Here is a 23,047-nt window from a genome sequence, read left to right as displayed (position 1 = left end):
CATGGTGGGTGGCGGTGGGAGAAGGCCAGGGTAGGAGGGGGCTAAGGCGGCGAGCCGTGCCTTCCCGGGAGGGGCGGCCTCTCACAAGTACCCCAGTCTCTCAGTGGTTCCCGGCCTGGGTTTGGAGCTCCGCGGAATCTGCGGCCACAGAGGGCAGGCGGTAGGAAAAGTAGGACCCACGGCGCTGATTGGCTGTCTGTGAACAAGGGGCGGAGCGGACAGAGGCTCAGGAGTAATCGAGAGCGGAAAGCCGTGGGCGTGCACTTCCGGCCTTTGTGGCACGGTGCGGTGGGTCTGCGGCTTGCTTCCTGACCTCTCCTGGGCTTCCCGGTGAGGGACGCGGGCCTCGAGGTGGAGGGAGGGCGGGGAGGGAGCGCGACCCGGGCGGCGGGCGCTGGATGGAAGAGCCCCGCTCCGAACCCCGGGTCGTTTGTTGGGGCAGCGTCTGTGTGCATCCTCGCGACGCAGAAGAGGCCAGCACTCAAGCCTTTGCTTTGCAGCAGAAAGGGCAGTTAGTTCCCCATCCCCCTGATTTCCCATATGCCATAGTTTAACTGGGATATAAATAATAGGCTCGTTGTGGTCAGGCTAGTTAATAAACCATAGATTTGTAGCCTGAATGTTTGGATCTCTAAAGTAAATGGTGGTTATGGTTAATTTTACTCATCTATCCTGTTAATTCAAGGCAATATTCTCCCACCCTAAAATCAGATCATGTATGATCAGCATCATAAAATTAAAAACATAATTCTTGATGTATTTCACTTTTTTAAAAAGCTTACTTCAGTATATTCTCAGCTTTTTGAGAGCTGAGATAGACCTTTCCGTTTCTTTTGTATCTCTGATATCTGACATGTTTTTTGAGCACATGGTAAACACTTGAATACTTATTGGTGAATTCCTCGGTAAACTGACGAGCAAAAACCTTTGTAACCTAATACCTGGCTCACGACGTAGCCCATACTAAGTGCCTCAGTGTTTGTTGAAATTGAGTGAATACCAAAATTGATCAAATGGCAAATATTCAATATTTTTACTTAAATCAACTCATGTTTAATATGCATTTTAAAAAAGGTTTTGTTGCTACCTTAAATGAAAGTCAGTATTTGCCATAGGTCACTAAAAATAATTAACATTATTAAATTCTAGCTAGATACTGTCACCCTTGGAAGTCTGAGGCTTATAATTTTATTAAAGAGGGAGTTCTGCAAGATTTACAGACACGTTAAAGACATATTTTTCTCCTTGAATCAGGATTGAAAGAAAAACAAAATTTCACAGTATGTAATTTGTGTTAATATTGCATTCTTTTGCTTCTAAAATAATTTCTTATAGCGTTAATGAGGGGAATTCTGAAAAACAGGAGACGCTGAATGACAGGAGTGATTTTTAGTTTGTCACTTGATTATTATTTATTTTAATTAGAGTATATTACTCAGATGAGTGATGTTTATTACAAGTTCTCAGAGAATTTTTTTCACTGCTAGAAGTTAACAGTGCTTTTATATCCTTCAGGAAAGAAAACATTATTCAAAGAAACTCTGAAGTACAGTACCCAGTTGTAGTGAGCTTTTTGATAAGCTGTTTCAGCCCGGAATGGCTGTGGAATCCACTGCAATTTCAACCCTGGCATCTCGGAATCCTCAGGAACAAGAACTGATACTAGTGAAAGTAGAAGAAAGCCTTTCCTGGGGTCAGAAATTAAAGCAGAATGAGAGTACCCAATCCTGCCAAGAACTGTTTCGCCAGCAATTCAGAAAGTTTTGCTACCAGGAAACACCTGGGCCCCGGGAGGCTCTGGGCCGGCTCCAGGAGCTTTGCTATCAGTGGCTCATGCCAGAGTTGCACACGAAGGAGCAGATCCTGGAGCTGCTGGTGCTGGAGCAGTTCCTAAGCATCCTGCCTGAGGAGCTGCAGATCTGGGTTCAGCAACATAGTCCAAAAAGCGGCGAAGAAGCTGTGACTCTGTTGGAGGATTTAGAGAGGGAATTTGATGATCCAGGGCAGCAGGTGGGAAAAGGATTTACAAACTGGAGCATGTGGTGTCATCATAACAGTAGAATGAAAGCTTGTCTCTACTGAACCATAACCCTGAAGTGACCACTAGAGCCATACCCATCTCTATCCTTAAATAAAAGTTCTCTCTTCCTTATCCCCTATCCCTGGAGATCTCTTTGTTGACCTCTGAGATTTTTACTAAGCATTTTCCTAGGGATTTTCTCACACAGCTAACCATATTTTACTGTTTTCAGGTCCCAGCTAGTCCACAAGGACCAGCAATACCATGGAAGGATTCGACATGTCTTAGAGCATCCCAAGAGTTAAACATCCAACTCCAGCCCTTAAAGACACAGTTGAAACCCTGGGAACCTTGCCTTTCCCCCCAAAGTGGTAAGAAATAAGAACTCATCTGAGAACTATTATCCAGTCTTCTGGTTTTGAGGATACAGAATTAATTGCATTTTACAAATGTGTCACATGTAAGCTTCACCTTTATTCTAGATGAGGATAAACTGAGAGATGCTCACTTTAGCAGCTTTGTATTTAACAGCCCTCACAAATTGCAGTCATGCTACCAGTGTCAGTTTCCCTGTCATTTATTCACTTACTCCATTATATATCTTATTAGGGTACTAATAAGATATACATGTCTGGTATGATGATAGGCACTGGGCTTCTGTCTTCAAGGAACTTTCCGAACTAGGTGGGGTGGTGCACAAACAAAAAGTATAATAAATTATAGACTAAAAGTAGGCACTAGATACTATGGCGACACATATGAAAGCACCTAACCCAACCTTAGAGGTTCAAGGAATACTATTTAAAGGAAGAGGCATCTAAGCTAAGACTTGAACTATGAATAGGAAAATGCCAGGTAAATAGGTGGGAGGAGGAGTGTCCCAAACTAAAGGGAAAAACTGTTTCTCAACACTTCTGACATCAGATGTGTGGGGTTTTCCTTCACATTAAGCAATTCTGACAGATGCCACAGGTTAATGTTTCAGTCCTACAAGATTGGCCCCCCACTTCCCATGCCATTTGCATGTAATCAGTCCCTAGGTTAGCCACATTTCTGATTTGCTGCAAATTGGCAGTTCCACGTCCCCCTCCTCAGGTTTCATATTTGCTAAAATGGCGCACAGAACTCAGGGAAACACTGTACTTACTACTATTCATTTATTGTAAAGGGTACAAAAAAATGAACAGCAGTATATAGGGTGAGGTCCAGAAGGGGCCTGAGTACAGGAGCTTCTGTTGCTGTGGAGTTTGGGGTGTGGTACTAGGATGCATTCACCATCCCAGAAGCTCTCTGAACTCCTTTGTGTGAAGTTTTATGGAGATTTCATTATGTGGGCATGATGATTAAATTATTGGCCGTTGGTGATTAGCTGATTCAGTCTCTAGCCCTTCTCCATGGAGATCAGAGCATGGAGCTGAAATTTCTAACCCACTAATCATTTGGTTGGTTCCTTTGGCAATAAGCCTCACTCTCCAAGAGTCAGCTCATTAGCAGAAATCCAGGTATGGATGGTAGAGGCTTATTATAAATAATAAAAGACACTCCTCTTCTGCCACTTAGGAAATTTCAGGAAATAGCGAGGGTTTTAAAAGCTCTATGCCAGGAACTAGGGATGACGGCCAAATATATATATCCTGTATTACAATATCACATAAGCAAAGGCCACAGAGTTGTAAAGGTGAGGGATTACATCCCATTCTGGGAATTGCAGATAATTCAATTTAACTTGACTAGAGAATTCATAGGGAAGAGGTGGTGAGGAAAATGGTGTATAGATTGTGAAAACTTGTATGTCATCCTAATTAGTTTGTACTTTGTAGTGGGGTACTGTTGAAGGGTTTTGGACAAGGGAGTAACATGATTAGATATGTTTTAGAATTTAGTTGCAGAGTTGAGAATACATTTGAGGAAGGCAAGAGTAGAACCCTGTTAGAGACTTATAATCCAGGTGGCCACGGTGAATAGATCAAGATGTATCAAGGTGAAAGGTGGGGAAGACAAAGCTGACTCCTCCTTACTAGCATTTAAATTGCACTGCAATAGCAGTCTTTCAAAGTGGAGCATTTAGAGAGGTATTCCGAATGATATTCAGATTTCAGTTTTGAACTGTTTGGTTATTGGTAGTGCTAGTCATATAAATGGAAAACAAGGAAAAATATATCTAATGATGTGTTAAGTTTGGGACATTTGGGTGCTTGTGAAATATGCACAAGTAATATGCCAAATTAGCATTGGCTTTGAGAGTTTAGAGCTTAAAAGAGAGAACTGGGATAGAATTGGGGATCTGATTGGCGTATAATATCTGTATGTTACTCATTGATTCCTATGAGTGTTTGTAGAGTGAGGATACACAAGAGTCCAGAACAATCTGAAGGGAACTCATGTTTGAGTGGCCATGAATCTAAGAAGGAACAGCCACAGAAATCAGGCTAATATAGGTGGGAAAGAATGGTTCTAGAAGGAGGATATCGTCCCTGGTATCTGCACTACAGAGAAGCCAACTAAGTAAGATCTAGAAATTATCCATTAGATTAAGCAGCTATGAAGTTGATGACCTTGATGAGAGTAGGATGGGGATAGGGGGAGAGGTGCAGCTAAGTCAGAAATCAGATTACAGAGTAGAAATGAGTACAGTCCTTTCATGAAGCTTTACTCTAATGGAAATGAGGTTGCATGAGGGAGATGTGTGAACAACAAGCTTGATTTTAAATGATGAGAGATAAGCTTATTTAAATTCTGATAAACAGGAAGGAATCAGTGGAGGAAAAGGTTGAAAATAATAGGAAAGGAATAGTAGGTGATTGGTCAATTGAAGTCTCAGAGGAGGCAGGAAAGGATAAACTGCAAAGTGTAGGTGAGGCTTTAGTATTAGAAAGGAGGTCCTTATGACCAGTTATATATGTGGACAGTGACATCTTTCATGGGTAGAAGCATCTGTTTTCTCTCCCATAGAAAGTGAGTATTGAGAGTGACTAGAGAAATAAAACAACTGTTTTTTGCTATTATTTCAGATTGTGAGAACAGTGAATCAGCGACAAAGAAGGATATTTTGGGAGAAAAATCAGGACTTCCCCAGGAACCTTCATCTGGAGGAGTTAGTGAACATGAAAGCAATTTAGAGTGGCAGCAAGGAAGTGCTACAGGGGAGAAATTAGGAAGATCCCCTTCCCAAGGAGACAGTTTTAGTCAAATAATCTTCACACACAAATCTCTAGGAAAGAGAGACCATCATGAGCCTCAAAGAAGCTTGATTCTAAGTACAAACTCTGTAACGTATCAGAAAGTTCCTACAGAAGAGAGACCTTATAGATGTGATGTATGTGGACACAGCTTCAAACAACATTCCTCTCTAACACAACATCAGAGAATCCATACCGGAGAAAAGCCCTATAAATGTAACCAGTGTGGGAAGGCCTTTAGTTTGAGGTCATATCTTATTATTCATCAGAGAATTCATAGTGGTGAGAAAGCATATGAATGTAGTGAATGTGGGAAAGCCTTCAATCAGAGCTCGGCCCTCATTAGACATCGGAAAATTCATACTGGTGAGAAAGCCTGTAAGTGTAATGAATGTGGCAAAGCATTCAGTCAAAGTTCATATCTCATTATCCATCAAAGAATTCACACTGGTGAGAAACCCTATGAGTGTAATGAGTGCGGGAAAACCTTTAGCCAAAGCTCAAAGCTTATTAGACACCAGCGAATTCATACAGGCGAGAGACCCTATGAATGTAATGAATGTGGAAAAGCTTTCAGGCAGAGCTCAGAGCTGATAACCCATCAGAGAATACATAGTGGGGAGAAGCCCTATGAATGTAACGAATGTGGAAAAGCCTTCAGTTTGAGCTCAAACCTCATCAGGCATCAGAGAATTCATAGTGGAGAGGAACCTTATCAGTGTAATGAATGTGGCAAAACGTTCAAAAGGAGCTCAGCCCTTGTTCAACATCAGAGAATCCATTCTGGGGATGAAGCTTATATATGTAATGAATGTGGGAAGGCTTTCAGGCATAGGTCAGTCCTTATGCGCCATCAGAGAGTCCATACTATAAAGTAACTTGTGAGTACAATGAATATTGTAAATAGTTCAGTCAGGTGTATATCTTTGTTAATCAAAAGGGTTTTGGAGTGATCAAGACTCCTTGAAGGTTGTAAACTACTAGGTCTTGAGTTTAACTTTATGCCGCACTTTCCAGTGCTCATGCAAATTGTTGCTTGAAAGCTTTTCCTGTGACTAGTTTGAATAGCAGATGGAGGAATCCTTGCTCCTATCTTTTTTCTTACCATTAGAAATACTCAGGAAATATGAAAAATGGGACTATACCAATGATACCTCATTTTCCATGAGAATGCCATGAAGAGGGTACAGCAACCTAGGCTCTGTCTGTCACTGCATCTGATTGTTGGTGTGCCAGGTTTGGGGGATGGTGTGGCTAGTATGAGGGACATTTTGAGAATTATAAGAATTTTACTGACCAAGTAAGAAAATGACAGGACAGTAAGACAGCTGAGGAGACAGTTTCATCAATGATTTATTGAGCCCAGGGAAGGCCAGAAATGAGACAGAAGAATACAATGTATTCAGCAGTTATTTTTTGAGTGCCTGCTTTGTGTCAGGAGCGAGGGATACAATGAAAGACAATCTTTACACTTTAATGGACAGGGCAAACAGGCAACGACACTGGTATGATCAGTGCTACGTAACATCAAGACTAACTGACCTTTGTATGCCAACTATAATTGAAAAAAAAATTGTACAATGTAAATATGAGCAACTAATTATTATATTTCAATAAAAAAGAGTACTTGACACAACCTTAGGTCAAGGAAGACTTATGAGAAAAATGATAAGAATGCATAGGAGGTAGGTAAGCCAGAGAATAGTATTTCCAGTAGGGAGAACAATAGACAAAGGCCAGGAAGAAAGTCCGGCGGTGGAGAACTTTCTGTTAATAGACAAAACCGGGAATCCTTGGACCACAGTGTGGCAAGAAGTTTTGTCTTGATCTGATGTTACCTCGGAAAGAATATGTAGTTTTCTTGCCCAACTTGTACTCTAGGCTAGACCTTCCATGGGGCGGGAGAAGAAGGAAGTCAGAGCTCAGCTAAGAGGTTAAGAGTCTGTTAGAGTTCCAAATTCTCTTTTCCGTACAAAGAACTCCTTTGGTTCTTAAAACTATATCAGAGCTGCTGTCAGCTTCCTCCTGATTCCCACAGCTGGGTCAGAAGCTGCTGTGGTTGCCATACCACTTGTTTCTGGGGCTTACCCCACAGTTCCTAGTGTACTCCCCTGGGTTCAGGTGCTGAAAAACATCCCTCAGTTGTTTAGTCTGTGACTTATTCAGGTACTTGTACATGTTCAGTTTTGTCTCCTATCAGTATTGCATTCACTGCCTTGTGAATTTTGTTAAAGACGGTGCTAAAGGGAAGTGACAACAGAAAGTAACGATCATGGTCCATCCAGAGACTCCCTCTTCTGAGGGACTCGGCAGGAAAAGTATCCCTGGACTGGTGCTGCTCAGTGCAACGTGGAAAGGTGTGTAGGTCAGTCAGCAACAGGAAGACATGTTATTCACAATCCTAGTAGATCAGTTATAACACTTTACCAAAAGTGTAAATCTGGAAATCTAGAAGCTACATAGGAAAAAGTTTTCATGTGATAAATAGCAAAGTATTGCTTCTGTTGGGGCATACATAGATGAGCATGTACTAAACAGGAATGATGAGAGGGCTAAATGTCCATGTTTGGAGAGAGAATGTGAAAAAAAGGGATAGGTTTATTTGGAAAAGATGATAACATGTAACCAAATGGTAAGAGCTAGTCAACTCATTTTCCTCTTTCAGAGAAAAGACCCAAACTGAAAAGAGTAGGACAAACATTAAGAATGGATAAAACATATTACAAAAGGGAGATATTCTATATAAAAGATTTCCTACGTATAGTGATAAGAATCCTAATAGGTACTTGTTAGGGCTTTATATATGTGTATTGGTTATTTCTCAGCCCATATCTTATAGATAAGGAAATGAAGCCTTAGGATCATGGCTTAATGTCATATAGCTAAAAAGTAATGAGGTTAAACTTTGACCCCAGGCAGTAGGAATCAGGAACCCTTCTGTGGAGCCACTTACTATACTGTCTCCCCATTGAAAAAGTCCCAACAGAAAAAAATGGTTCTTAAATAGACAAATTACAGAAGAATAAATGTTAATAGACAGTAAGTGTTCAGCCTTACTAAGATTAATGTATGTTAAAGCAAAAGATAGCATTTTTTCCCCTCATAAAACTAACAAAAATTCAGGGAAATTGGGACTCAAATGTTGCTAGTGAGATGTGAATAGATACTATCTCTGGCAATACCAGAAGCCTTAAGCATTGCCTTTTGACTTAAAATTCTACCTGGAAATGTGTGCTTCAGAAATCATGACGGTATACAAAGTCTTAAAAAGCTGTTCAAAGTGATGTTGATTAATGTTACATGACAAAGCATTCAAATCTTAAGTAAAAATATAATATGTACAATATAATTCATGTAAAATATATTTATGCAATAAAAATATTGGAAATGTATAGTCAAAGTGCTGTACTGGTTATCTTTGGATGGTAATATAAGCAATTTCGTGTGTGTGTGTGTGTGTATGTGTATGTATGTGTATGTGTGTGTGTGCGCGCGCACACACTTTTATGTGTCTCCAAAATTTTCTTAATAAATATCTGAAACTTCTAAAATTAGAGCAGAAAAATTTAAAAGGGATTAGAAGCCCAGGATAATTGCGAAAAATTAAGAGAAGCACATGCTTCCTGTAGCATTTCTGTCCCTTCCAAGGCCTAGGAGGTTAGCTAACTTGTTAACTCTGTTCCTTGACTTCCTCATTGGCAAGTGGCAGACATACCCATCTCAACTAGTGTACAGTCTCTTCTGCAAATATAAGCAATTTGCATGAAGGAGATTTATAGTTGAAAAAAGCAGTAGCCTTGAAATGGAGACTTTTGTTATTGATAGTTCCTTCCCATGAATTCTGCAGCTGCAAGCAAATCACCTCACAGTTCTGGACTCTAAGTTTAAAGGGGCTGAAGTAGGTGATCTCTTAAAACTTCAACATTGTGTTTATGAAACGGGGGAGCGCAGGGGGCATTAATACAGGTAGATGTCAAAAGTCTTTTTTCCTTCACTAGCCCTGCTGGAGGAAATGTAATTAGTTCCTTTCCCTTCTGCTCAGGGTCCTCTTGTTTCTCTTGGCATAGAGGCAATCTGGGGAGTGGGAAGGGGGTGTGTGACAGTGTTCACATTAAATGGATCTTGCACAGATTCATAGATTTTTAAAAAGATAATGTGCAATTTAGACAAGGTGTTTAATATCAGTTTCCTACCACTCCCCTTCTCTGTCATTTCCATAGGCTGCAGTTAACACTGTCCAGCAGAGAAGATTGGAAATCGACCTTGGTCTCTCTGAGCTCCCCTGTGAACTCCTTGCCCCATAAAGTGAATCCTCAGAGCAAGGGGGAGTGCCAGTTAGGAAAACTTCCCATGCAGAAGGAACTGACCTGGAGAGTGTTTCTGCAAAGTTGAGGAACAGTGGGCACTATGATAGGCAGACCCAACTTACACCCACCCACCCAGCCCCTGCTTTCTGATGGGCCAGAACCAGACATTGCTGCTACTCAGTAACTTTACCATTGGCAGCTGGCTTGTTAGCTGGCACGATGATCACAGATATAAAGGGTCATGGGGTTTTTTACACAAGCGTTTCTGTTGACCTGCTGAGAGAGGAGGGGAAGGCCATAGCAGTCTTCCAGGCTCTTGCTCCTAAAGGTGGAGAAGTGTCCTGATGCTGGTGGACACAGATAGGTGTAAAGGAGCTACCTGTTCTCATTACCATGGTCTTCCCACCACAGTGCAGCCCCAGATGTCCTCCCAATTTTGTGACTTCACCCGGTGAACTAGCTTTCAGTTTCTAGGCACTTTTTGGCCCTGGAAATAAAAGCTAAGAATACCAATTCCCTGACTTCTTCCCACGACTCCTTCCCCCATTCCCCTAGCACATCTCCATTCATGTTATGCCCCCTACTCCTGAATGAATAATTTCAAAGCAAAACTTAAAACTCAGATTTTATTACAACTTGCATTATATTCTAATATTAACCAGTTGAAGTATATACTCAAAGAATAAATGTTAGAATCAATTACAAAAAATTATTTCCCAAACAAGATTTTACCAAAAAATATTAGGGATGGAGGAAAGAAAACTAATAGAAAGTACTCCAAAATGTTAATGTTTCTACGGATAGTAGGATTTATATTTTCTCATTTTCTGTATTATCAACATTGACAATTCACAATCAGGGAAAAACTACTAAATGATATTAAAAACATGAAATCATCTGATTGTCACTTATAGGAAAAGGGAACTCTATCCATTGGAAAGGTCTCTTTAGACATCTGATTGGCCTCAATGATAATCCCACAATTTATGGACACAAAGACTCCCCCACACAATTTCACCTCCCCTCTTACCCACAACAGCTTTGATCACCAAGTTGTCTTCAGAAGTGACAGTATCTGGAAGGAAAATCAAGACATCTTAGAAGAGGAACCAAACTTTCAGGTAGCGACTGCCTTCAGTAATTAATTAAAACTGCTAAAATAAAAACTAGCAGATAAGTGTTTTAAGGAATCTGAGTGGGTAATTCAACAAATACTCATTGTACTCAAGCAGCTTAGCATCTGGAAGTGAGGGGACAGGGAATAAGGAATAGTGAAGCCTGGGAAGGCAGACCTCCCATGCCTGTGTTCTTGTTAACTCCCCATTTCCTGGGCCCCAGGGTCAAGGGACACAAACACTCCAGTCCTGACTGTCCCTCTACCCTCCAATATGTATTATTTCTTGGTGTAAACACATGACTTTTTTCATACAATTCACCAGTCTTCCATCACACAAATTCTCCTGAGTACTTCAAAGTCTCTTAGGTCACTCTGGGTCTAGGGCAGGCTACCCAACTCAGTGATCATAAATAGGAAGAGAAGAACCAACACATGCTCTGGCTTCTGATCCAGGGTCTACAAGAACCAACCCCTGCCAGAGAGAAGAGTTTTGATGAAGGAATGTCTCCATATCCTCTCCACGCCACTGTATGTCCTATAACTTTTGCCTATAATGTTCTTCTCCCTCTTGCCTTGATCTGGCTAACTTCTACCCATCTTTTATGTCTCAACTGAGATTTCATCACATCCAGGAAACCCTGCCCTGTATTTTGACAGAATCTTGGATATATCTTACCAAAGCACTTATCACACTTTTCTGTTTAATAAGTATATCCAATTAGCTCTTAACTCTGGGAGTGGCAATGGCCATGTCTTCCCCTGATGGCTGGCACATAGCAGGTGATCAGTAAATAAGTAGACCTCAATTGACCTTAGCAAGAAACTCAGGGCTGAGGAGAGAGCTGGTGAGGGGGCAGAATAAGCTACCATTCCCAGATGCCACTAAACTGATCCAGGGCAAAATTCAACATTTCACAATCACACAATTCAACATTTCAGATAACTGAGTAACTCAGCACATGCCTCCAACTGTCAAGTGCACCAATGCTCTTGCTGGGAAGAGATCCTTGACATTGGAGACTTCACCTCATAGTCTATCTTATAAGAAGCTCTTTCAGAATCTCTGCCCCAGTCCTGGAGTTACTGCGAAGGTGCCCATTCAACACTTGAACATACACCTTTGTGTACTGAACTGGACTGGAAGGACAGGAACTCTCAGGAAACTTCTATCTTCTGTAGGGTCTCATACCAAAGTGAATTCCTTGTATTTCATAATTGTACAACTCTTACTCACAGAGTTAAACTCTAGTGTGAGTTCTCTGATGCTGCATAAGGCCTGACCTATGCCTAAATGTTTTCCTACATTCACTACATTCATAAGGCTTCTCTCCTGTGTGGATTCTCTGGTGCTGGGTGAGGGCTGAGCTCTGATTGAAGGATTTTCCACATTCATTACACTGATAAGGTTTCTCTCCAGTGTGAATTCTTTGATGTTCAATAAGGATAGAGCTTCTACCAAAAGCCTTACCACATTCAATACATTCATAGCCTTTGTCACCAGTGTGAATTTTCTTATGCTGAATAAGGGCTGAGCTCCGGCTGAAAGCTTTCCCACATTCGCCACACTCATAAGGTTTCTCTCCAGTGTGAATTCTCCGATGCCTGATGAGCTCTGAGCTGCCCCTGAAAGCTTTGCCACATTCACAGCATTCATAGGGTTTTTCTCCACTATGAATTCTCTGATGTCTAACAAGGTCTGAGCTCAAATTAAAGGCTTTGCCACATTCTTTACATGCATAAGGTCTCTCTCCAGTATGAATTCTCTGGTGTCTAATCAGCTTTGAGCTCTGGCAAAAGGCTTTCCCACAGTCAAAACACTCATAGAACTTTCCCGCAGTGTGAATTCTCTGTTGTGCTGTAACATTTGAATTCAGACTGAGACTTCCTTCACTTTCATCACACTCAAGGACATTCTCTTCTGTGGAGATTTTCTTGTTAAACGTTGCCAAACTAAAATGTCTTTTCTGGGAAGGGGGCTGACTCATTTTGTTCTTTGTAGCATTTCCTTTTGGCTTCTTAATGTTTTCCAGACCTCCTAAAGCTTCTTCAACTATCTGTCCTGAAGGAGTTTCCCTAGGGATTCTTCCTGGCGATATCATGGCTGTTGATGCTACACATTCAATAATTTCTTGCTTTGCTGTCAATACTTTGTTAGCCACCAGCTTTCCACCTAAAAATGTGAATAGAAAATGCAAGTGTCATTTGCTCCCCATGTTCGAAGAAAGGAACCTATTATAAGCAAGAACAGAAAATAAACCAAGTGACATAGGTATTTACCTATTATGAGGAAAAATCTTTAAAACTTGCTTCCCGACCTAGAATTTAGAGAAGTGGCTTAGGATAGTGAAAGGGGGCACACTGAGAGTAAGGTAGACACAGAATGGGTGTCATCACTGATGAAGAGGGGTGGTGAAAGAGAAAGACATTAGTTAGAGGAGATGGTGATAAATAGGAGTAGCAGTGAGATCACGAGCTAAGAGACAACCCTGGGTTAGAGGAGAGGATGTATTTTTAGGTAATGAGGATAAGAAGTGATAGAAAGTAATTATGATAAAGAAAGATGTCTAAGAGTCTCCAATCAGTAAACAAAAAAGTAGAGCGAAAGGTACAATTAGAAAATGCTTTTGGGGTTAGGATTGGGCAGAAGTAGGTGGAGAGGAACTAAAACACATGGCAATTGCAGATTCTGGCAAGCTCTCAGTTGATCAAATGATTATGAGCAAATAGAGTAAGATACGCAGAGCATGAGAAAAGGAATACTGTGGGCTCCTAACTCATTCTGGGGTCAGATGGGAGTCTTATATGTTCACTTTTTTTTATCAAAGAAAAAATGGTCAAAGAAAGTTCATGGAAACAAGAGGCTGATGTGACTTCCTGGAGCCAAACCTTCAGCTCTCGTACAACAAGCCCCTCTTGTTTCTAGATTTCTAGTAACTCACAACAGAAGACTACTAGATGATGGCTGAGGTAACCTGATTATTTTGAGGTGGGAAAATCTAAAAAACTGTGAAGTAACTTCCATCTTCCCCAAAGTCCTCTAAACTCACATGCATTTTACAGATCAGGAACTAAGGCTCAGGAGAGGTGACATCACCTATGGAAGGCCACAGAATTTATAACTGGTAGAGTCTGAATTCAAAGAAAGATGCATCAAGGCTTTCAGTTTTCCTGTATGTCATTTGCCTTCCCTATTTGTAGGATGCAGGACTATAGTTGCGCTGAAACAAAAAATAATTTTTAAATAATTTTTATTTGGTTTTGGGAAAGGCTTATGTTTTTATATGAAAAAGAATTCTGATACTCTTTGAGTTCACAACAATAAAGTCTCACAGTGATTACCTGACCAAAGCAGATATCTATCCAGCTTTCCTTTTCCTCATTCCTTACCAGAAATTACAGATTTGGACAGAGTACTAAAATTCAAACTGTCTTTGGATAGAAATTTTAATTACTTAAGGCTATGCTTGTTCAAAAAGAAAAATTTTATGAAAAAACATATTAGCATATAATAAAGGCAGGAGAATAATAAGCACCAAATTGGTTAAAGTCAACCTAATGAGAATCTAATGAGAAATTTTCTGAAAGTAGTAAATACATAAAATTATAAAAAGTATAAATTACAAATGGTATAGAGTGGCAATAAAATTGTATAGGGACAAAGTTAGAGCTGTGAAAATTAGAACAGCAATGTAACTTATAGGATTTAAAATACCTCTTCAAATTCTGTGACTACAAGAAGTCACTTTATAAGACAAGAGACCAGAGAAAAAGCTTGACCTTAGATGTATATATCAGGAAAACAAGATTTTTATTTTTTCAACTATATATTTATATTATACAAAAATATTAGAGTAAACAGTTAACTGGAGTAATTCCTAGGAATAACAAATAAAAATTGAAAGTAGAATAAGAAATGATCACTTGAAATTTTTAAAATACTGAAATAATCCAAATAACCTAATTTTGTCTTCCAAAAATGAATGTTAATTCATAATCAAGCCTAAAGTCAAGAAGGCACAGATTATAGAAAGCACTTTGGAGGAGAAATAAGCTATAGGTTTCTCTGTAGAAGAGCTCTTCTCTATAACATCTCTCCCCAGCATTTTCCTACCTATTTGCTGATTTGTATGGTCTAAAATCCTTTTAACTAGGGACATGGTCTTTAACTGCACATTGACAAATATGCTTTAGCCTTAATACTACATAGATGATGCTCCACTGCCCATCCCACCTTCTTTACCAATATGGTGCCTTCTTCCCCCAGCTGCTGTCAGTGTTGGTTCCCAACTAGCCACAATTGCCCCCTTCTCTGGAGAGTGGCCCTGGCTGATGAGAGTCACCTGGCACAGAAAGTTACTTTCGCCTTCACTGTCTCCTTCACCCCCGGCCTCAAGAAGGGACAACTCAGCAATGCATTTATGCTCCAGGGGGTTCCCCAACCCCATGGATTAGGCTAAGGCTAGATTTACTCCAAACCACATCATTGCTTGATCTTTTCCCTTCCTAACCCTACTTTTCTCCATGACAGGTTTCTCCTGAAGAGCATGCCCTCAGTAAGTCACCTGCACTCAAATCTCCATCTCAGGCTCTTCTAGCAAGACATACTGTTAGGCTAGTGAAGAACCTACAGTAAAATTACAACCAAGGCTGTAAGGTTGTAAAAATGACATGGTGACTTTTATAAGCCTATCAAGGTGGATCCCTACAGTGACTTAAACCTCATGATCTAGGTGAAAGATGCATAATGATCAACGTTAATTCTTCAGAGGTAGGGCTAAAACCTCAAGACTAAAAACAGACCAACATAATGAGATTTATCAGGAACAGTCAAGGCCTTTCAAGACCACACACTTGGAGATTAGGCATAAACGGAGAATGAGGAAATTTTGCTAAGGCCAAGGAAGGCTGAAAGATGGAATCATTGTTGTCATAAGTGGACAGTCAACAACATAATGGCACTGTGAAAGAACAAACAAATAAAAGATACAGTGTGCAACAAATGAGAGTTGGGGAGTGAATCTACCTTGTATTTTAAATTAATCAGATCCTCATTAGAGTATTTTTATTCCTGTACTTCAGGTCAATGTGGAGAAACTGAAGCATATCCAGAGAAATATGCAAAGACGACGGAAAGATGGAACATAGATGGAATCAGAGGTAGTAAAATGCTTAGTTAAAACAAGGTCAAAGATCACTGTACTCATTACCTTCAGGTACAGGTTATGTGTTATAGAAGCTCTGCTACACAAATAAAAGGAAACAGAATTAAATTAAAATGGGGAATATTTCACAAGGACATAGAGAAGAACTTTAATACTGTATTAGTTTGCTAGGGCTGCCATAACAAAATACTACAGACCAGGTGGCTTAAACAACAGAAATTTATTTTCTCACAATTCCGGAGTCTAGAAGTCCAAGATCAAGGTGTTAGCAGGTTGGGTTTCTTCTGAGGCCCGTCTCTCCTTGGCTTGCAGATGGCCATCTTCTTGCTGTGTCCTTATATTGGCTGTCATTTGGTCTATGCTGTTTGTGTCCCAATCTCCTCTTCTTATAAGGACACCAGTCATATTGGATTAAGGCTCACCCTAACAATCCCATTTTAATTTACCCCTTTAAAGGCCCTATCTCCAAATACAGTCAGATTCTGAGGTACTGGGTTTTAGGGCTTCAACATATGAATTTGGGGAGACACAGTTCAGCCCATAACAATTATCAATATGAAAAAGCCCAAGAAAGACTTAAGAAATTACAGCAGTCTCTGTTCCTCAAGACCTCTTTTAAGGAAACAGAAGTAACCCACCCTAAGTAATTTAGACATATACCTGCTTTAAGGCAGAGGACTTAAAGAAATGATTTTTTAAAATTCATTTTACTGTAGCTCCTGCTTGATGCAGAAGATAGCTTACTTGGCTAATGATGCAATGGGGAAGGCTGGGAGGGAGTTTCCCAGGAGGCCTCAGTGTATAGATATACAGATTCCTTTGGTGAATTGCCAAGGTCTAGGGTCTGGACCTTGACCTTGTCACCTCATCAACCTAATTTTTATCATCATAATGAACACATTTACCTCTCAGGGTGGACTCTCATTAGCCAAGTTCAGGAAACTGAGCAATAAAATCAGATTGAGAATTAATAAGTAATGTGACCATCACACAGACCAGACTGAACTAATGTATTTTCTTACTATAGCTAAGCCATGGGAAGTTAATAAGATTGCTTAGTGAAGATGAAACCAGAAGGGTAGCTGGATGTCACAAGACTTTAATGAGAACAAGTTAATAAGCCTGATGTATCTGCCACCTATAGGAATGATTTGCCAATAACAGAATCAAAGTCCTTTTGGTCCTAATCCTTGACATCTGGGCTAGCTATCTGACTCTCAACTTCAACTTTATTGCTTCTCAGCTTCAAATCCACTCTTTAATACCCTGCCTGTGATACTAAAACATTTCTGCTGACCAGCTAGCACAACATAAGCTTTAACAATAGAGAGAGGCGGAAGGGTGTTTTATTCCTGGTTCTGGTGTACTCTGTTTGTTCCTGAAGCACATGGGGCACCCAGAGGTGCTCACCTCCAAATAATTCAGAGGCTCCATCCCCACTGGTGGCTTCCCAGCAAGTTCTATGTCACAGCATCTCTGCCCAGGGGGTGCCTGACAACCCAGAGGGTAGCTTCTCAGTGAGTTCCGCACAACCACACACACACCCTCTCCCTGCACCCTGTGAATGGCTTCCCTTGGTACCCCGAAGAGCAGCTTCCCAGCCAATTCTACCAGCACAGCACTTCAGTGAACATCCCCATCCAGTGGACCGCAGCCATGCTCTCTGCAACAAGATCTGGATCTCAGCTCTAGCAAGGGAAGGGGAGGATGTGGCACCCTCTTACAGATTTGCTCCTTCCTTCGAGACATCCTGTATGTGTTATTCCTGTATTCTTTAGAGTGCTTTTTTACTACTTCGTAATTAATGCCCTAATATTAAGCTTTCCTTGTTCAAGTTACTATGATCCATTATTCATCTCCATCTTAGGGACTGCTTTGCCAGTGGGACCATAATAGTAAAAACCATAATATTGGTCTTTGGATATTATGGATATAATTAGAGAATTTTATTAGAGACCTTAATTCTTAACCCAAAGTTAGAAATTATATGGAATTTCAGATTCTAAGTAAAGCCAATAGAAGAATATTTTCAGTCAAGAAGGTCTTTCCACAATGCTTAATAACAGGCACAAGGGACTGTCATTAAGAAAATGAATCATGCTGCAGACGAGAGCCCTCGCCTCCATGCAAATCCCCAAACGGACTGTGGCTCCTCACCTCTCTCATGGAAAGCCTGGAGCTCCTGAGTCCCACTCTTGCGTTGATTCTCCAAGGGCTGGAGCTGGATACTCAGAGACTTCAGTGCTCCCATGGATGTCATTTCCGTCCAGATCATTCCTTGGCTATGAGTTGTGTCCTAGGAGTAACCAAGTACCAGCACTATGATTCAAAGGATATACAAGAGGAAAACCCCTAGAATAATAGGGCAGGGCAGCTGGAGTCAAGAACTCATTCAGATGATTAGAGTAAACAGGACTAAAGGTCCCAGTGACTTGATCCTAGAGGACAAATAATAACCCAAAATACAAAAATTGCATCATTCTTTGATACCCAAGTCAAGGCCACTCACAATGGTTTCCCCATTAACTTACAACAGGTAAAACAAGTAAACAAAAACACCTACTTCTTACCTGTTGCACTGGTTTATCAAGCTCTTTCTCCAGCTCCTCCAGCATAGTCACAGCTTCCTCTCCATTCTCTGGCCGGTGCTTTTGCAGCCAGGCCTGTAGCTCCTCAGGCAGGATGCTCAGGAACTGCTCCAGCACCAGCAGCTCCAGGATCTGCTCTTTGGTGTACATCTCTGGCTTCAACCACTGATGGCAAAGCTCCCGGAGCCGGCTCAGAGCCTCCCGGGGCCCAGTGGAGTCAGAGTAACCAAACTGCCTGAACTGCTGGCGGTAGGTCTCCTGGCTACAGGCATTTCCCTGAAGGTCAAAGCCCTGCCCCCAAACATAATTCTCTTCTTCAGCCTTCACAACCTTCACAAGTCCTTCTTGTTCTTTTGCAGCATGGTAGGCCAAGGCTGTGGCCTTTCCTGACATCCTGGACGGAGATAGTCTGAAAAGGCTGCCCGTTTTAAGGCTGGGAGAGGATGGAGGTCTGTGTCTGAGAGATTCCTTCTGAATTCCAGGTCTTTAGGGAGCTCCTGAGGTAGATACTAATATTACACAGGGGAAAAATGTGCTTAGAATATAGATACAGGTTTTTGAAGATTGGTTGCCAGGGAGTGTAACATTAAAGGAAACTGACTGAAAGGAAGCTTCTATATAAACAATACATTTATAGATGATTCAGTGTTTTTTTCAGGATGTGAAATAGAAAATTTAAGTATCATCGAAATCAATTCAACCTTTAGTAATAATGTTAGGGACAACATTAGGGATAATAAGTAATGCTGATAGATCATGGAAAGCAGGAAAAACACTGTAGTATATTATTACTTCTAAAAAATATTATTTTATTGAGCACCTACTAGATGCCAAGCACTAGCTGGATAGTTAATAAAAATTTTACATAATTTCCCTAACAATTCTATAAGAACAATCTAATTATGCCCATTTTCTAAATGAGGCAACTGAGAACCAAAGCTGACCAAAGACACACAGGCAATAAGCAGCAGAACTAGGCTCTGCAACCAGAGTATTCAGCTCTATTATGCCATGGAATCTCCCCCAAAGAAGGGAATTCGCACTTAATAAACACCTAGGATGGTCCAGGCACTTTACAAATACTATTTTATTGAGGATTGACAATAACAATATAAGGGAGGGAGGGAAGGAGGGAAGGAGGGAAGGAGGGAAGGAGGGAAGGAGGGAAGGAGGGAAGGTAAATTATCTTATTATTTAAGATATAATGATGATGATGATGATGATGATGATGATGATGATGATGAGAGAGAGAGAGGAAGGAAGGAAGGAAGGAAGGAAGGGAGGGAGGAAGGAAGGAAGGAAGGAAGGAAGGAAGGAAGGAAGAAGGAAGGAAGGGAAGGAGGAAAGGAAGGAAGGAAGGAAGGACAAACGAAAACAGAAACAAAAAGCCTGGGCCAGAGCTGGGGACAGAATTAAAGAATAGTGTGAGGAGGCGCCTATAGAAGAAGAGCCAGGCCACCAAGGTTCTGAGACGTTGTAGCACAGAGTTTGTATTTGATACTCGAGGCCACAAGGATGGCTGAAAGTTCTGTTCACCCACCCAGAAAGTGGTGTTAAGTAAAGATGGGAAGGCTTCTGTTGCAACCATTTGGGTAATGAGGACCTGAGCTATATGAGCCAAATGATATAAAGATGGGAGATTTAACAGGACTTAGGGACATACTGGATAAGGATTTGGAAGAGAGAACAGGACTCAGGTTTCTGGCTGACTCTGGTGGCTGAAAGGATGATGGCATCATTTACTGAACTACTTATGAAGAAAGTTGGGTCTGAGATGCACATAAAATAGCATTTCCTAAACTGTGCTTTGCCAGATTTAAGAGATGTGCCATACACTTACCTAACTACAAAGAAACTTGGGGCTATTTTCTTCTTAATGTTTTAGTATAAGAGAAATACTAAATACATTTCTTTTGTTCTTATGAGACAACTGACATTTAAGAAATGCCCTGACAAGATATCATCAGATCTGTGTATTGATGGGTATGTAGAATTTACCAAAGCCTACCTCACACTGATATATGTCTTTTACTTGGAAATCACTGGTCTATGTCATGTATCGTACCTTTTAATTTCAATCGGTTTGTGGTATTATTCAATTTTTATTATAAATATTATGCCGCACCAACTTGGCCACCATGGTGTGTGTGGCTGAAAGGAAAGATTTTCATTATGAAGTACTATCTGTTCATTCTTCATCTCCTTCACTGATCTACAAAGTTCCATAGGTTAGTCCTAAATCTGCCAGGCTTATCAGTGGGGGCATAAGTTGACAGCTTTGGAACGGAAGTCTGGATTTCTGTTGGTTGTTTATGGAGTTGTCTGGAGAACCCAGATGCCCAACAAGTTAAGGGATTGGAGGCACTGAGCTTGGATACAGCCTTTCCTAGTTCCAGCTAACTCTTAGTCCAAGCAACCCAGAAGGTACTTCCAGGGCAACTCTGGCTGCTGAAACACAGCCGTTATTATCATGTATCTGCATTGTTTGCTTACTTAATTATAACAGAAAACACTAATTGAGTTTTCCTTATAGAATCGATCAATCACTGTCTACTTGTTTTAAGTGTCTTCATTTCATCTCCACATTACTCTATCTTCTCGCTTCTACTGTTTTATTGAAGAGAAACAGAGGAGTTATGTAATTTGCTCCAGGTCATATGGCTTGTAAGTGATGTAGTCTGGACTGTTTTGAAATCAAAAGGTCTGACTCCAGAGTCCACACTCTTAGAGGTGTGTACTCTGCTGAACTGCCTTTTCGCATCTGTCTTCCCAACCAACCCGAGGATCCTTTCATAAAGGACTTGTTTTTCACACATTTCCTACTTCATGCAGGCACTATGCTAAGCGCTGAGCAGAGAGTTATGAATAAGACTGTTCTAGAGAGAGACAAACGTCAAAGAGAAAGCACACATAATGACCTAATTTAATGGTGTAAGAACTACAAAAGGGAAAGTAGTTAAGTGCTCTGAGAGTGATTGGTAAATAATCTAACCTAGACCGGGTAAGTCAAGACAGAGGGCTGAGACCTGACTCAACAGCGAGCTTTGGCTGCGTGAGAAGATTCCATCTGTGCATCTCTGATTCCTCCACCAGCAACCTGGCACACAGAAGGCGCAGGTAAGTGCTTGAGGAGCCAAAGGGCGCAAGGGCGGGTGGATGAGAGAGCAAACGGACAAAAGCAAGAAAGGATGGACCGACGGATGGATAGGCGTGGGGGACGGGTATTACCGTCGAGGAGAGATGGCCACCTGGTGCAGCCGCAGGCTCTGCCTGTAACACAGGCAGGCCAAGAAGGCCGCGGCAAGGCGGCGGGGAGGGTGAGGCAGGACAGACGTGATTTGGGAAGCACCCGCGGCCGCACGGTCGGACCGCCTCACTCACCCTTTGCTCTGCGGGCTGATGGGACCGACCCCGAGAAGGGAGCAGGACCGGCTTGGGCCGCGCGCGCCGGAAGTGGGGGGGCGTGCCCCTCTAGGAAGCCAGGAGGACTGAAGCTCTGTAGCAGGCGAGCCGCGGGCCCCGGGGCTAGGAAAGAGGGGTGCAGGGTCGGGGAGAACCGACGCGTCTCTGAGTGGGACCTGGTGGGTACAGCCCCTAGTCAAAATGGTTGACAAGCGACTACAAGAGAGGGAAAAAATTTTTTTAAAAAAATATAAGTGGAGAGAGAGAGCGCGCGCTGTTGAGCTTGCATCAAGGAGATAAAAACAGAACCTGCGGTCTAAAAATTTTGGTGAGAGGAGGACCAGAGCACATTCGCACACCGTAAACACGTTGTCCGCAATGACAGCCCTAGAAACTGCGGGGAGGAGCGTAGGGGTAGGGATCCTGCCCAGGAACGGCGAGGGTGCAAGGCGGGGAATCGACCCAGCAACGGAGCGCAAGAGCGTGGGCGGCGGGGCGGGGCGGAACAGGAGGTCAGAATAATTTGGTCATTGAATGCGCTACTCAAGCTGAGCCCTGTCAAAAGATTAAAATGTCGATTTAAAGAAGGGAAATGTATCCCATGCAGAGAGCGGCAGGGACTAGAATACAGCATTGGCAAATCCGGGGCATATTCGGGAATTAGCCCAGCATCTTGGTTGGCTCCAACCTAGTATACGGGATAGGTTGGGGTCAGATTTGGAGAGTTTCAAATGCTAGGCTCAAGAGTTAGAAATATATTTAGTAATCAGGGCAGATCATTTATATATGACATGCCCAGAAGTGCAAACTTCAGAGTATTATCTGACAGTGCTGGACAGAGCAAATTAAAAAATAGAGAATTGAGAAATATTGATGTTCGGGATGTGACGAGGAAGAGCAGATAAAGATGAAGAGCTGCTCAGAGAGGGAGAGCCCAAATGGATCAAACATAAAAGCCAAGAAAGCATTTCAGGAGAAGGAACAGGTGACTAGTAGATGCGGCAGAGAGCTGGAGAAAGATGAGAACTGAGGTGAAGCTGCAATTAGGGGGAGGGGCAGAAGGAAGGCCAGAGAGAGATGTTATGTGTGGAATGTCCTTGCCAGGGATTAAGACAGTGTATATAGTAAGGCACTGAGAATACATAATAATTCCTCTTGAGAAAATGTGATAATGCAGGAAGGAAAAAGGGAAGGCATTGGTTGGACTAGACAATAGGATTGAAAGGTGTTTGTTTTTTTTTAATGGAGACCTAATTATATTTTTGTAGAAAA

At 41.6% G+C, this 23,047-nt stretch overlaps 2 protein-coding genes across 4 annotated transcripts in view; one reads left to right on the top strand and one right to left on the bottom strand.

The window, feature by feature from the left end:
* Positions 1 to 249: 249 nt before the first annotated feature.
* Positions 250 to 23,047, top strand: part of LOC102884184 (zinc finger protein 271) — a 40,522-nt gene continuing 17,724 nt past the window's right edge. Inside the window, exons 1-4 of the mRNA XM_025038547.1 lie at positions 250 to 330; positions 1,516 to 2,010; positions 2,253 to 2,391; positions 5,032 to 6,074. Coding sequence (XP_024894315.1) covers positions 1,597 to 2,010; positions 2,253 to 2,391; positions 5,032 to 6,074 — 1,596 coding nt within the window. The 5' untranslated portion in view covers positions 250 to 330; positions 1,516 to 1,596. The remainder of the gene's footprint in view (positions 331 to 1,515; positions 2,011 to 2,252; positions 2,392 to 5,031; positions 6,075 to 23,047) is intronic.
* On the bottom strand, positions 10,119 to 21,873 carry ZSCAN30 (zinc finger and SCAN domain containing 30). Of its 3 annotated transcripts, XM_015595667.2 has the most exons (5): positions 21,755 to 21,873; positions 18,356 to 18,882; positions 17,943 to 18,081; positions 12,092 to 12,793; positions 10,119 to 10,581 (listed from the first exon to the last, which is right to left on the bottom strand). In XM_015595667.2, the coding sequence occupies exons 2-5, from the start codon at positions 18,764 to 18,766 to the stop codon at positions 10,472 to 10,474; spliced, it is 1,362 nt and encodes a 453-aa protein (XP_015451153.1). In that variant the 5' UTR covers positions 18,767 to 18,882; positions 21,755 to 21,873; the 3' UTR covers positions 10,119 to 10,471. The 3 variants fall into 3 exon arrangements, with proteins under 3 accessions (XP_015451153.1, XP_006920032.1, XP_006920033.1); XM_006919970.3 differs by having other exon boundaries at positions 10,119 to 12,793; XM_006919971.3 differs by having other exon boundaries at positions 10,119 to 12,793; positions 18,356 to 18,870; positions 21,755 to 21,818.

This window comes from Pteropus alecto, unplaced genomic scaffold (assembly GCF_000325575.1).
Source record: "Pteropus alecto unplaced genomic scaffold, ASM32557v1 scaffold146, whole genome shotgun sequence".
Lineage (NCBI taxonomy): Eukaryota > Metazoa > Chordata > Mammalia > Chiroptera > Pteropodidae > Pteropus > Pteropus alecto.
This window is presented reverse-complemented; position numbering and strand designations above follow the sequence as displayed.